Raw genomic sequence first — 13,685 nt, 5'->3', positions numbered from 1 at the left:
GGGTTGTGACTATGAAGGTGATTTCAGAGACTGACTGCACAAGCGCTTCAGATGTTTATTAGACATTTATAAATCATATTTTATTTCTATGGTACTAGGTGATCTTGTGCCAATACCTAGGAGTTCTGTCAACATGACTATAACACAAAGCTTATTATTATTACTACACAACATTAAGTGCTGAGGTCAGTTTCATCCATTTACAAGCAATGTTCCCTCTACTTTTTTTGGCCACTGAGCGAATGTCAGGTCTGCTGAGAGCAAACTTGAACATTGTGAAAATTCTGTGCAACTTCCGGCTCTCGTTTACTGTGAACACTGAGGCTGTACCAGCTTTAAGTTACAGTTTTACTGTGAACACTGAGGCTGTACCCAATAAGTTACAGTTTTACTGTGAACACTGAGGCTATACCCGCTTTAAGTTACAGTTTTACTGTGAACACTGAGGCTGTACCCGCGTTAAGTTACAGTTTTACTGTGAACACTGAGGCTGTACCCAATAAGTTACAGTTTTACTGTGAACACGGAGGCTGTACCCGCTTTAAGTTACAGTTTTACTGTGAACACTGAGGCTGTACCCACTTTAAGTTACAGTTTTATTGTGAACCCTGAGGCTGTACCCGCTTTAAGTTACAGTTTTACTGTGAACACTGAGGCTGTACCAGCTTTAAGTTACAGTTTTACTGTGAACCCTGAGGCTGTACCCACTTTAAGTTACAGTTTTAAAAGTGGCCAAGTAGGCTATTTTGTCTATTTGATCATAATGCAGCTCTACCAGAGTGGCCTACAATAAAAAACAATGGAGAAAAACTCATCTCATAACATTTTAACATGGAAATAGCTGTTTTATCGTTCAGCCTGCAGTAGCAGCCAATGTGTGGTGTTCAATGTAGGCCGACATTCCATGAGACTTTTGAGGAGAAAAAAACGTGCAGGGCTTGACATGAACCTGTTTATCCACTCGTCCTTCAGACAAGGTGACTGAAAATGTATGATGCTAGAAACCACTTTACAAAATAAAATGTATTATTATTCCCATACCATTATTACAGAGAATCAGACAAATTATGCTACTCTCTGCCTATTGGCTACTTAGTGTATTCAAGACCGTCTCAAAATACAATACTGCCCCTTTAAGACAAAAAAAAAGCTCTTTACCTGTAACCAGACTGGCTTTTCAAAGATGTCTAGAAATGTACCTGTTTTGTAAATGGCATAGATCCATATAAGGCAATGGTCTATTTGCATATAGGCCTACTGCAGCTCTGATTGGTTATGGTGCACTGGTCTGTGTAGAATATGGGACTTAAGTCGTGCTGGTCAATGCAATAGTATTCTACTTCAATGTGCTCTGCTTACAAGAAAATCTCAGTGCACAGTTTAGAGGGAACATTGTTAACAAGTATTCAATGTAATACTAATATATGTATAATATTTTGATTTACCTCTATGGAGTATGCCATGGCCTGCCAGTTCTGGGTGTTTACTTAGCTCTGTCAACTGGAGAACAGATGACTGCCGGCTTTATCAACAACAACAAAAAAATTGTGCATTTGCCTTAAGTGCAAGTTGTGAGATGCAGGTGAAAGCAGGTTAATTGAATTGGGCTTTAAAAGTAGTGTATTGAGTGTGAGAGCATGTGCCAACTCTTGGCCCTCATTCTTTATTCTCCTCCACTTTTCCCACTTGTGCTTCATGCATGATCAAATCTCACTGAGGGGTCTCAACTTGAATGTTTTTGCACAGGTTTGAGTGAGTGAGTGTGTGAGTGTGTGTGCGTGCGTGCACATCAACGCCAGCGTGTCAGTACCCTTACATGTTACTCTTGTTATTATTATTTTTTAAATAAAGAGCATGTACTCAGCCCTATAGGTGTGGATCAATCTGATGTGCCTCAGAACCAGTTTATCTACTCGGCCGGGTTGGGGTTAATTCCACAAATTCAAATTCAATTCCCTCTCCCTGTAAATTCCATTTAATTCAATTCCCTCTCCCTGTAAATTTCATTTAATTCAATTCCCTCTCCCTGTAAATTCCATTTAATTCAATTTTCTCTCCCTGTAAATTCCATTTAATTCAATTCCCTCTCCCTGTAAATTCCATTTAATTCAATTCAAATTCCAGGTCATTCTTTGAATTCAGAGATAATTAAATTTCTCAACTCAAATGTTAGGTAAATTCCAAGAATGTAACTCGTAATTAAATATTATCCCTTACAATTCCACAAATTCCAATTCGAATTTAACTCCCTCAGGCTTTCTGACTGATCATGTCACTGTTCAGATAGCCTAGCTACAGTATCCTGGAAATATAGAAATACAAGTTGAAATGATACTAGGTGTATTAATTCCATTAACTGAGACATTTACAATTCCAATTCTATAACTTCAAGAATGTTGAAAATAGAATGGAATTCAATGTAAATTCTCCACTTCATGAATATATATTCTCCACTTCAAGAATTGTATTTGAAATGAATATGGAATTGACCCCCAACCCTGGCATTCAGCCCTGTAGGTGTGGGTTCATCTGATGTGCCACAGAACCAGATGAAAGAGGTCTTGAAGACAAACTCGTCTTCCAGCATTGACCGTGTTTGCTCTGACTGACAGGATATTTCCAGGTGAATACCATGATTCACTCATTCCCTGAAAAAAAGATTAACTGTCATTCTCTGTTGTAAAGCGTTAAGTACAGGGGCATGTTTGGGCACTGCTTTGTGTGTTTCTAAAGGAAAAGGTGTATTTCAGTGTATTTAAGGACAAATGTTGTTTAGCAATGTCCATAAGAAGAACAACTTCTGAGATGTGTTGTACGGTGTATCATATTACAGCAGGTCACATACTGCAACACATTTCGAACAAACAGGTCCTCCCCAACTGGTCAACTGGGGACTTTATTTTCAACTGGACTTCTCTTACCTTATCATACACGGCAGGTTGTGATTTGAACAAAACAGTTGCATGAAAACATTCCGACAGAGTAGTTCATTAATTTTGCTCTTAGGCATCCTGCTGGATACTCACACTGGTTCGAACACGTGGTAAACCTGTTAGCATTATGATTCAGATGACCTTGGTTGGACAGTTTTTGTTTCTTAGCAATGTGGGATTATGTGTCCTTTACTACAGCCATTTCCCTGCAACTATAAGACAAGTAAATAAAATGTAAGACAGGGATATTTAAATGAGTTATCTGCACATTTCTTGGCCATATTCTGTTTTAAATAGTCAATAAAGTGGATATTTCAGCCCAGATTTTCTGTCTGCAGGTCTTGAGTTTTTGCTTCCGCTCAGTGGTTAAGAAGGCACTTCCGAATTCATTTCATTCACTGTCACCTAATGTACGAAAATAAGAACGGTAACCCATTTGCCATAATGCTTTGTGTACTCAAATGCATAGTTCGCAAAGTAATTTGTCGCATGTTGAAAGCTTTTTTAAACTCGAACAAACATAGTTTAATAATGCATTGTGCTTTGAAGGTCCAGTGAGTGCATCATGTTTACAACACAGTAGACCTCAAACTATATTTTATGTCAAGTCTGATTTATGAATAGTTTGTGATAACAGAGTGGTTTTACATCAAATTATATTGTGTAAGAGAAATTGTGGAAGAGAAATATGAGCTTCAAGTTCCTTATCACTAAGAAACGAACATGGTCCACACATACCCACACAGTCGTGAAAAGGGCACGGCAGCGCCTCTTCTCCCTCAGGAGGCTGAAAAGACTCTGCATGGGCCCTCGGATCCTCAAAAAGTTCTACAGCTGCAACATCAAGAGCAGCTTGACTGGCTGCATCACCACTTGGTATGCACCACCCTCAACCACAAAACGCTACAGAGGGTGGTGCGGACAGCCCAGTACATCACTGGGACCGAGCTCCCTGCCATTCAGGACCTCTATATCAGACGGTGTCAGAGGAAGGCCTGAAAAGTTGCCAAAGACTTCTGCTACAATCCAACAAACAAACATACGCAAACACACACATACTTTCATACTTATCATTGACTGATGCTACTCGGTTCTTTATTTACTATTATTATTATTAACTATCCTTATGTCAAATCAAGTTACCCTGTCTTTATGTACAATACACCAAAATATAAATGCAACATGTAAAGTGTTGGCCCCATGTTTCATGAGCTGAAATAGAAGATCCCAGAAATGTTACATATACACAAAAAGCTGATATATCTCAAATGTTGGGCACAAATTTGTTTACATCCCTGTTAGTGATTTATCCTTTGACAAGATAATCCATCCACCTGACAGGTGTGGCTTGTCCTGAAGCTGATTAAACAGCATGATTATTAGACAGGTGCGCCTTGTGCTGGGGACCGTAAAGGGCTACTCTAAAATGTGCCCCACGGTGGCAGTGGGGTTATGGTATGGGCAGGCATAAGCTACAGACAATGAACACAATTGTATTTTATCGACGGCAATTTGAATGCACAAAGATGCCGTGACGAGATCCTGAGGCCCATTGTCATGCCATTCATCCGCCTTCATCACCTCATGTTTCAGCATGATAATGCACGGCCCCATGCCGCAAGGATCTTCTAAACAAATTTCCTGGAAGCTGAAAATCTCCCAGTTCTTCCATGGCCTGCATACTCACCAGACATGTCACCCATTGAGCATGTTTGGGATGTTCTGGATTGACGTGTAAGACAGCAGCGTGTTCTAGCATGTTCCCGCCAATATGCAGCAACTTCACACGGCCATTGAAGAGGAGTGGGACAACATTCCACATGCCACAATCAACAGCCTAATCAACTCTATGCAAAGGAGATGTGTCACACTGCATGAGGCAAATCATGGCCACACAAGATACCAAATGGTTTTCTGATGCACACCCTTACCTTTTTTAAGGTATCTGTTACCAACAGATGCATATCTGTATTCCCAGTCATGTGAAATCCATAGATTAGGGCCTAATTTATTTATTTCAATGGACTGATTTCCTTATATGAACTGTAACTTTAAAATAGTTGCATTTCTATTTTTCTTCAGAATACATACTATATTTACCTCAAATACCTGGTACCCCTGGACAGAGATATGGTACTGGTACTCTGTGTATATAGCTTCATTATTGTGTATTTTATTACTCTTGCGTTATTTATATATTTGTAATAATTGTTTTATCATTGGAAAGGGCTCATAAGCAATACTTTCACAGTAAAGTGTACAACAGTAAACTGTTGTATTCAGCGAATGTGACAAATAAAATATGATTTGATGTGATTTCAAAAAAACATAAAACACCATCAAATCTAAAATCTTGCCTTTACACAAGTTTCAAGGAAAGACCGGATGTGAACCACTGCTATACTCATACATCTTAAAGTTCTAACTGTGCTGTACAGTAACCCGATTCAACAAGGGCCCTTTACCATTGTAGCGCTAATACCTACTGGGAGGAGATTAGGTCATTTGCTTTGGCTGAGAATCATGTCCCACTTGTTTTTGTGACAACACTAAACTACAATATGTTCAGACCTGTATAACCATAATCAAATACATGATCGACAATAAACTTATATAATTCCTTAGTAGGGGCTGTATGTTGCCACAATGTTCTTTTTAAAAATGTATTTAATGTTTTTTATTGCTGTGTTGCATTAAGGGCCTTGTATATACTTGCTCTGTGGTTGCACAATCAGCCTGCCATTTCCTGAATCTCAAACAAATTGTCCAGAACAAGAGAATTGTATGCCCAACTGTTTTCATAACATTTGTCATTGATGTGCAATCTGACTACAGTATTCAATGGTATGTTTGATACATCAGATGTGTTGTGTCATCCAAATCAAGTGATCCCTTGATTGAGGAAATTGTTTCATGGAGACTGGTGCTGTGTGGGTTTATATCAAAACTGCCATTGTATTGTTCTGCCATTTAAAATTCTGGTTCATACCTACCAAGCTATGCACAACTCTGGTCCCAAGTACCTGTCTGACCTCATCCTACCCTCCTGCCCCACACGCACCCATCACTCCTCCAGGTCAGTCTCCCTTCAGCAGACTCACAGCAAACTACAAACTATGGGTGACAGGGCTTTGAGATGTGCAGCTCCTCGGCTGTGGAACGCACTTCTAGCCACTGTCAGGGCTGCAGAGTCTCTGGCCTCGTTTAAGACACAAGTTAAAGACAGAGCTGTTCAGAAACGCTTTCAAGGTCCTATGTTAATTCTGTTAATCCTGTCCACCGGATCTGACAACGCCTGTATATAGCTTTGATTGCTGTCTGTTTACAATGTTCTGTGTTTTGGATTGTTCTTATAATGGTCTTTTTGATTTTCTTCAGAACCTTGGGTGTGAGCGAATTTCTTAACAAATAAAAATGTGTTATTATCATTATTATTATTAGTTTAGAATAATACTTAGAGATGTATGATCTTAATTTGAACCAGTTTGCTATAGCAGGAAAATAATCCTGCAGCAACAAGAAATGTGAATTATGTGAATTATAATTAATGGAATTTTTTTTGTAGAGGTTGATACATTTTTTGTTAGGGCAAATCATGTCTCACATTTTAAAGTGGAAATTACAAACTGTAGAAGCCTTTTTAAACCTCGTTTCCTGACGTGCAGGAAAATTCTCAGCAACAAAAGATCCTACAGTTGACAGGGAGAGTACAGATGTGCGAAGGTAGACGAAAGTAGCTGAGAGGAGAATTTAAACTAATCCTACCTGCCTGGAGCAGGAGGAGGGTGGCACTTGTGGTTTATTTGAAGTTACCCGCAGCATTTGTGATTCACGAGAGCTTGTCAAATCTAGAGGTCTTCACCAGGTTTGCCTTGCCAGGATCTTATAATTTTACCATATCCAAATGAACAACCTGGTCTCAGAGCATTTTGAATGATTCTGTATGTAAATCAGAGACACTCAATTTAGTATTATATGCTACGTTTCATATGGTATGTATTAATTTGTGGATGTCCATCACACAAATTACAATTCGGATTATATGTTACGAATTTGCCAACTGTACAATATATTAAATATTTGCAAAAAGTACAATATGTTAAGAATTCTGCCTAGGTGGCTAACATTAGCTATGTAGCTTGCTAACGTTAGCTAGGCTAGGGGTTAAGGTTAGGGCTAAGTTTAGGAGTTAAATTGAAGGGTTAAGGCTAGGGTTTGGGTAAGGGTAAGGGTTAGCTAAAAAGGCTATGGTTAGGGGAAGGGTTAGCTAACATGTTAAGTAGTTGCAAAGTAGCTCAAATGTAGTAAGTAGTTGAATAGGTGCTAAAATGCTAAAGTTGTCCGTGATGAGATTCAAACGCGCAACCTTTGGGATGCTAGATCTTCACTTATATCCCATCCCTTAAGTTACCATCTATCTTATGTAACCATACCAAACAGTTTCATACTAATTTAAGTGTCCCGGATTTACATTGACTATGTTACATCTAGTCTATGAGACCAGGCTGCAATGAAATACAGAGTTCGTTGACCTGCTCAACAACAGATCCTGTCACTCACCATAGAAGGGCATGTTGTGATAGCCTGAGTCTGCATTTCACATCTGACCACCTGACGATGCACATTTTAAGGAATAAGACGGTGTTTACTGACATTCCATTTTGAGTGAGCTGAAATGTCATAATAACATAATAACAATAACAAACATCTTCAACAAACAAACGGGTGTCTTATACAATAGCTTGCAATAAAGTAGCCTAGGCATACATAGTCTACTTTACAATACGAACATAAACAACCGAAACAACATGTTATTTGAAGGTTTAAATATTTGAGGCAAAGCCTATGACTGTGAAAGGCAATGATTTAAATAATTTTCTACTTACCTGCATTGCTGTCGAACGATCCTCCTTCCGAATGACGTCAAAACACTTCAAAGTTGCTCTGACTGCTATTCTGGAGAAAAAAAGAGAGGACCCTTCTCCGGGAAAAGAGAGAGTGCCAGCGCAACTAAGTCCCACCCAAACAGGCTACACCTATTACCTCCCCCTGGACGTAAAACGGGGGTAGATACATCACACAAACTTAGTATTGTTCGCCCAAGACTATGGACAAGTTTCTCCTGCAATTTCATTGAATATAACACATTTTGGAAACAATGCGACCTGGAAGTGGAATAGTTATTGCTGCCTTGTTCAGCCTGGGCTGCAGCATGACACTGACAGCGGACAAGAAAGGTAAGTGTGAGACCGACTTTTACACGTATTTGCTTGTGGGGAATTTGGTAAAATTAGGAAAATAGTAGGGAATAGTAGGCCAGTCTAGGCTAATTACTTGAACGGAATGATAGACAACTATGAATGACAATTCTTCTGGATATACCACAGTATAACATATACATTTTATAGGGGACACCGACAGCATGTTGCCTAATACTGAAGAAGTTTTACATGATTTCAAAAGCAACTCTCTCTATGGATCAGTAGAAAAAGATACACAGTAGTATGTATGTAGGCTGATACACTTAAATAAATTGCACTTAAAAAAAACGTTTTAAAATGAATAGTATAGTATAGTATTGACATATGCAAGCTATTTAGCCTACCTTGCTGAACACCTACCTCATGGCTTCAGATATTTATCTCTACAATGTTGTTCCTGTCACTGCATTACTGTCTTAAAGTAATTGTCCAGTGTTTCCAGGTTTTTATTAAATATTACCTATAATTAATAAGAATATGAGTAAAATAGTTTTCCTTCCCCCAAAAATGTCATTAAGTATGTTAAAAAGCATGTTTTCTGATGTTGGAATGGTGTGGGCGTATACCTTTATTAAAAATATTAACGCAAGTAGACTGCTGATTGGCCAGCTCGTCCTCCTCAGGAGGATGACCTCATCCTCTATCAAGAAATAGCAAGCATTTTTAAATAGTCTGTTTGAGATACAAGTTTGAGGTGGGTTTTTTTTAATGGTTTTTCTCTCCAATTTATACTTTGGCCACAAATACGAGTATATGATGAGTCAACAACATTATTAGTTAACAAAATAGGAACTTTTTAGATTTTCACTGGACAGTTAATTTAAGTCTATTTCTAAGCAAAATAATAATTTTAATATTCTGAACAGAAACACAATAAATTAAGCAGAAATTGCATCACACAGTGGTAAAATGCTTCACTCCTTACACATCAAACATAACACCTCAAACTTCAAATTAAAATGCAACAGTCATCTTTATTTATTTTTTACCCAGCGGCAGATAGCCTAGCGGTTAAGAGCATTGGGTCAGTTACCAAAAAGTAGACTTAGAGTCGACAAGGTGAAAAATCTGTCGATGAGCCCTTGAGCAAAGCCCTTAACCCTATTTTCTCCTGTAAGTCGCTCTGTATAAGAGTGTCTGCTAAATGACTAAAATGTCAATGTAAAATGGACAAAAGTAACCCACAAGGAGTTGCAAAGCTGCTGTGGGACTGTCCAACCCTCCTCCTTGTCTAAACTGTCTTGGCACATTAGCCACCCCTGGGAAAGAGGAGACAAAATCTGGTACGGTGTTGTGCCAAAGTTTGTCTCCAGTCCAGATGGTGGTGATGACAGACGGCTGTCCCCTATGGAGCAGGGACTGCCCCATGTCCCCCTGGCTCCCCTGTGGACCTCCACTTGCAGTAGGAGACCCTCTAATCTGGCCATAGTGTTAGCTGTCTGTCAAAACACAGCAGATTGTTTGCTAGCAGGTTGTGGATATGTGTGATCTGGTTGGGGTTTTGTTTGGGGGTGTTGGGCAAAAGGCATTTCTATTCTAATCAAAATGGATGGAACATGTTAGTATATATTCTATTCTATTTTACATTTCTCAATTTAATGTGCCGTCATACAGAGAGTGTTAAAAAAATCACTGGTTAAAAAAAATCAACATTAGACATATTTAGCAGTCATTTATAAACTGTGATATAGAAGAATTCACAGTTGTGTTTGATGGAAATGTAGGGACTTGGAAATTCTAGTGAGCCATTATAAAGTCTGATTTATTTAATAATCTATTGAGCACCAGGGAAGGAAGATTTTCCTTTTTAGTTACTAAAATGGATGCAAATTGAGCTATATAATGCTGACATGATTTTCTTATATGTTTCTGTAATTAAAAGACCTCTCATCACGAGAAAAAATAATTTAGTTATTGTTCTTTTTTTGAGTCAGAATAGCTGACGGATCCTTTTCTTTGTCTGGCCTGACACAACAGCTTCAACAAAAGGTATATCTTGGAAGGACCCTTGCTTAATGCCCACACCCAAATTATCCTGGTTTGTGTGTGTGTGTGTGTGTGTGTGTGTATGCCAATTAGTGTTAATCTTCAGTACATTGTCTGAATTGATAAGACTGTTCCTGTGTCATAAACTTGACTCCTTAGGAATGTTCCCTCTGTTTCCACTATAACACAGACCTTTAAGAAAACATGTAAAGAATTAGCATTGTTAATAATAAGGATCATTGGTACAGTATGTCAGTGTAATTGTGGTCTGTTCTCAATATCTTTTTAGAATTCATTAACTGAGTGATAATAGCAATGTAACAATGTCCTTGATAAAATGAACACAGTTATTTAATGCACGTAAAGAGAATGTGCATAGAGTAGATTGGAAGAGCCATCTCAAATTGATGTTAGGAATGTCTTGTTCATATGACACTGGTTCAGTTTATACCAGGGATGCTGAAGTAACATTTGCTGTTGTTTTGATTCAATGAATGTTATTGTTCTCTAAAACTCTTGCCAGACTCTCAATGGCAGCTGTCTGCATTTAATCGTAATTTTATTTTGTCAAGGGGCGTCATGGGTTTTGTTTTGTTACGCCACTCTGTCTGTGGCCTCGAACAGTTTTAAATACAGTCAAAGCAGCCATACAGAGCTCATCAGACCTAAACACATTAGAATGACAGTCCTGCAAAGCTGTAGTAGGTCTTTAATGAGTCAAACAGTCAATGTAACAGCTTTTAATCCATTGACAGAACATCCAGGCAGGTTGCAAACATTCCAGGACTTTAAGAACCCTGCGGAGCATACTGTAATGGTGTGGTGTTATGGCTCACCAAAGGTCTCACCTATTGTACAGGGGAAGAGTTAAAACAACACACCAGATAGGGCACACAACTGATTTAGAATTATTTTATAGAATGAGAAGGTAAGGTGGAACTCGTTCCGACAGTTTGTGACATAAGTAATTGGGTTTAAAATGGCCTTCATGTGGACATCCTCTATATATCCTGTCTGTATGTCAAGTCAGGTGTTCATAAAAACACATACAGTATCAAGTATTTCAGTTTGAAATGCAATGCTAAGACAGTAAACTCTCGCCTTAATTGTGACCTTGCGTACTTGCGTATCAACAACACAAAGTTATCACAAAACATTTGAACGAAAGCAATCCATTTGAGAAAAAGAAACATTTCTTTCTTTCTTCCTCAAGATTAGAAAATCAGTTCAAGGAAAACTCCAAAAGATAGTTTTTGGGTGGAGTTTTCCTTTAAGTTAGTCTGCCTCACCTGTTCCAAAAACGTGTGGCGTCATGTTCTGGACTGGATTTCCCTAGGCTCCATTTATGACAGTATTTCTACCCATCAAACTGTGCACTCTAATCCTACCTGGAATGCTTGTAACGCCTCTGTTTCAAATCATGAAAGTATGGGCTCTATTCAATCTGGATTGCTGAAGTGTAAATAGAAATGTGAAGGTGTTTTCTGATTGAGCCGAGATATGCGTTTACCGTGAATGCAGTCTCCGCTAAAAAAAACATTGCCTTTAATTTTCAATCATGCTGTAACGTTGAACTTCAGTGATACAGACTGAATCGAGGCCTAAGTATCGAAGTACATTGAAAGGAAGTTGTCAAAATTTCAATCAACTTTTGTTTTTTTAAAAGCTTGATGAGTGAAAGATTTTGATTGGTATGAATGTCATTGACATTTTCTTTTACTTGTTCTTTAGACCACTATCTAAAGGACACCTAATCAGTTTGACTGGAGGAACCTTAAAAACCTCTTGAGTGTAGGGGGCAGTATTTTGATGTTTGGATGAAAAACGTACCCAAATGAAACTGCCTATTTCTCAGACCCAGAATCTAGAATATGCATATCATTGTCAGATTAGGATAGAAAATATTCTAAAGATTCCAAAACTGTCAAAATATTGTCTGTGAGTATAGCAGAACTGATATTGCAGACGAAAACCTGAGGAAAATCCAACCAGGAAGTGCCTAAGAGAAACGATTCTCCCTGTTCCATTGCATGCCTATCCTCCATTTAAAGGGATATCAACCAGATTCCTTTTCATATGGCTTCCACACGGTGTGAACAGTCTTCAGACATAGTTTCAGGCTTTTATTTTGAAAAATTAGCAAGAAAGATCACATCGTGTCATTGGATGGCTGGGTGTCAGCAGCGTTTTGCATGCGCCAACAGAGTGGATCCGACATTTTCTCTCTCTCTCCTATTGAAGAAGCTACAGTACAGTCCGGTTGAAATATTATCGATTATATATTGTAAAAACAACCTGAGGATTAATTATAAAAAAACATTTGACATGTTTCTTCCAACTTTACGGATACTATTTGGAATTTTTGTCTGCTCCGTCGTGACTGCTCGAGTCTGTGGATTTCTGAACATAACGTGCCAACCAAATGGAGATATTTCAGATATAAAAATAATCTTTATGGAACAAAAGGAACATTTATTGTGTAACTGGGAGTCTCTTGAGTGCAAACATCCAAAGATCATCAAAGTTAAGCGATTCATTTTATTGCTCTTCTGACTTTCGTGACCAATCTACTTTGCTGCTAGCTGTTTGTAATGTTTTGTCTGCTGAGAGAGATATCCTTACATAAACGCTTGGTATGCTTTCGCTGAATTTTTTAAATTTTAAATCTGACACGCCAGGTGGATTAACAACAAGCTAAGCTGTGTTTTGCTATATTGCACTTGTGATTTCATGAAAATTCTATATTTTTAGTAATTTAATTTGAATTTGGCGCTCTGCAATTCAGCGGATGTTGACGAAAATGATCCCGCTAACGGGATGGGTGCATCAAGATTAAAGCTAGAATCCTTAAACAATAACAAAGCGGCCACCCAACCTCTGTTAACATAAAAAGCTGAGGGACGGGACTGGTGAAATGTAACCACTCTCAAATTAAGACAGAGCTATGGATGCAAGGACTGACCATCCATGATATCAAAATTATAGTTTTAACCATGTTTGGATGCTATGCAGTGTTTGTTTACATTTACATTGTTTACAACCATTGGAGTAAACAAGCTTATATTTTGAGTTCCCATGGGCTTCGACCATTGAACTAAGCAAATGAGCAAATAAGTTATATTCTTCAAGAATCAATAGGTATACAATTTATAATTAATTTCTAAGACCCGAGTGGATATAGCAAGATTTTAGCTTTACACCTCCCTCCACAAAGAGTTACAGAAAGAGGTCCCAGATATACGACACTATATGACAGTAAATTGAACAGCATCCAAGCTGGTCAACAAATAACTTAAATATTTGTTTTTCGTCTTCCATGACTTGGCTTTTATTGTTTTAATGTTGTTTAGCATCGATTTCAATAATCTGCCTAAATACTTCAGTGTCAACAGCATTAGTTCTAATCAGCTATGTCTATGGCACAACAAGGGCACTGTCCAGCGTTGGCATTTGGCTCTAGGGTCTTCTCAAGCATACGTCGGCTATTCCCAGAACTACAAGTCCT

At 38.3% G+C, this 13,685-nt stretch overlaps 1 protein-coding gene across 1 annotated transcript in view; it reads left to right on the top strand.

Annotated features, from left to right (window-relative positions):
* The first annotated feature begins 7,570 nt into the window (after positions 1-7,570).
* The window catches only part of LOC110535279 (melanoma receptor tyrosine-protein kinase), a 48,662-nt gene continuing 42,547 nt past the window's right edge, over positions 7,571-13,685 (top strand). The window contains exon 1 of the mRNA XM_021620183.2: positions 7,571-8,170. Within this exon, the coding sequence (XP_021475858.2) occupies positions 8,092-8,170 (79 nt within the window). The 5' untranslated portion in view covers positions 7,571-8,091. The remainder of the gene's footprint in view (positions 8,171-13,685) is intronic.

Source organism: Oncorhynchus mykiss, chromosome 11 (assembly GCF_013265735.2).
Source record: "Oncorhynchus mykiss isolate Arlee chromosome 11, USDA_OmykA_1.1, whole genome shotgun sequence".
Taxonomy (NCBI): Eukaryota; Metazoa; Chordata; class Actinopteri; order Salmoniformes; family Salmonidae; genus Oncorhynchus; species Oncorhynchus mykiss.
Note: the sequence above shows the minus strand (reverse complement) of the source record. Positions and strands in the feature narration are given on the sequence as shown.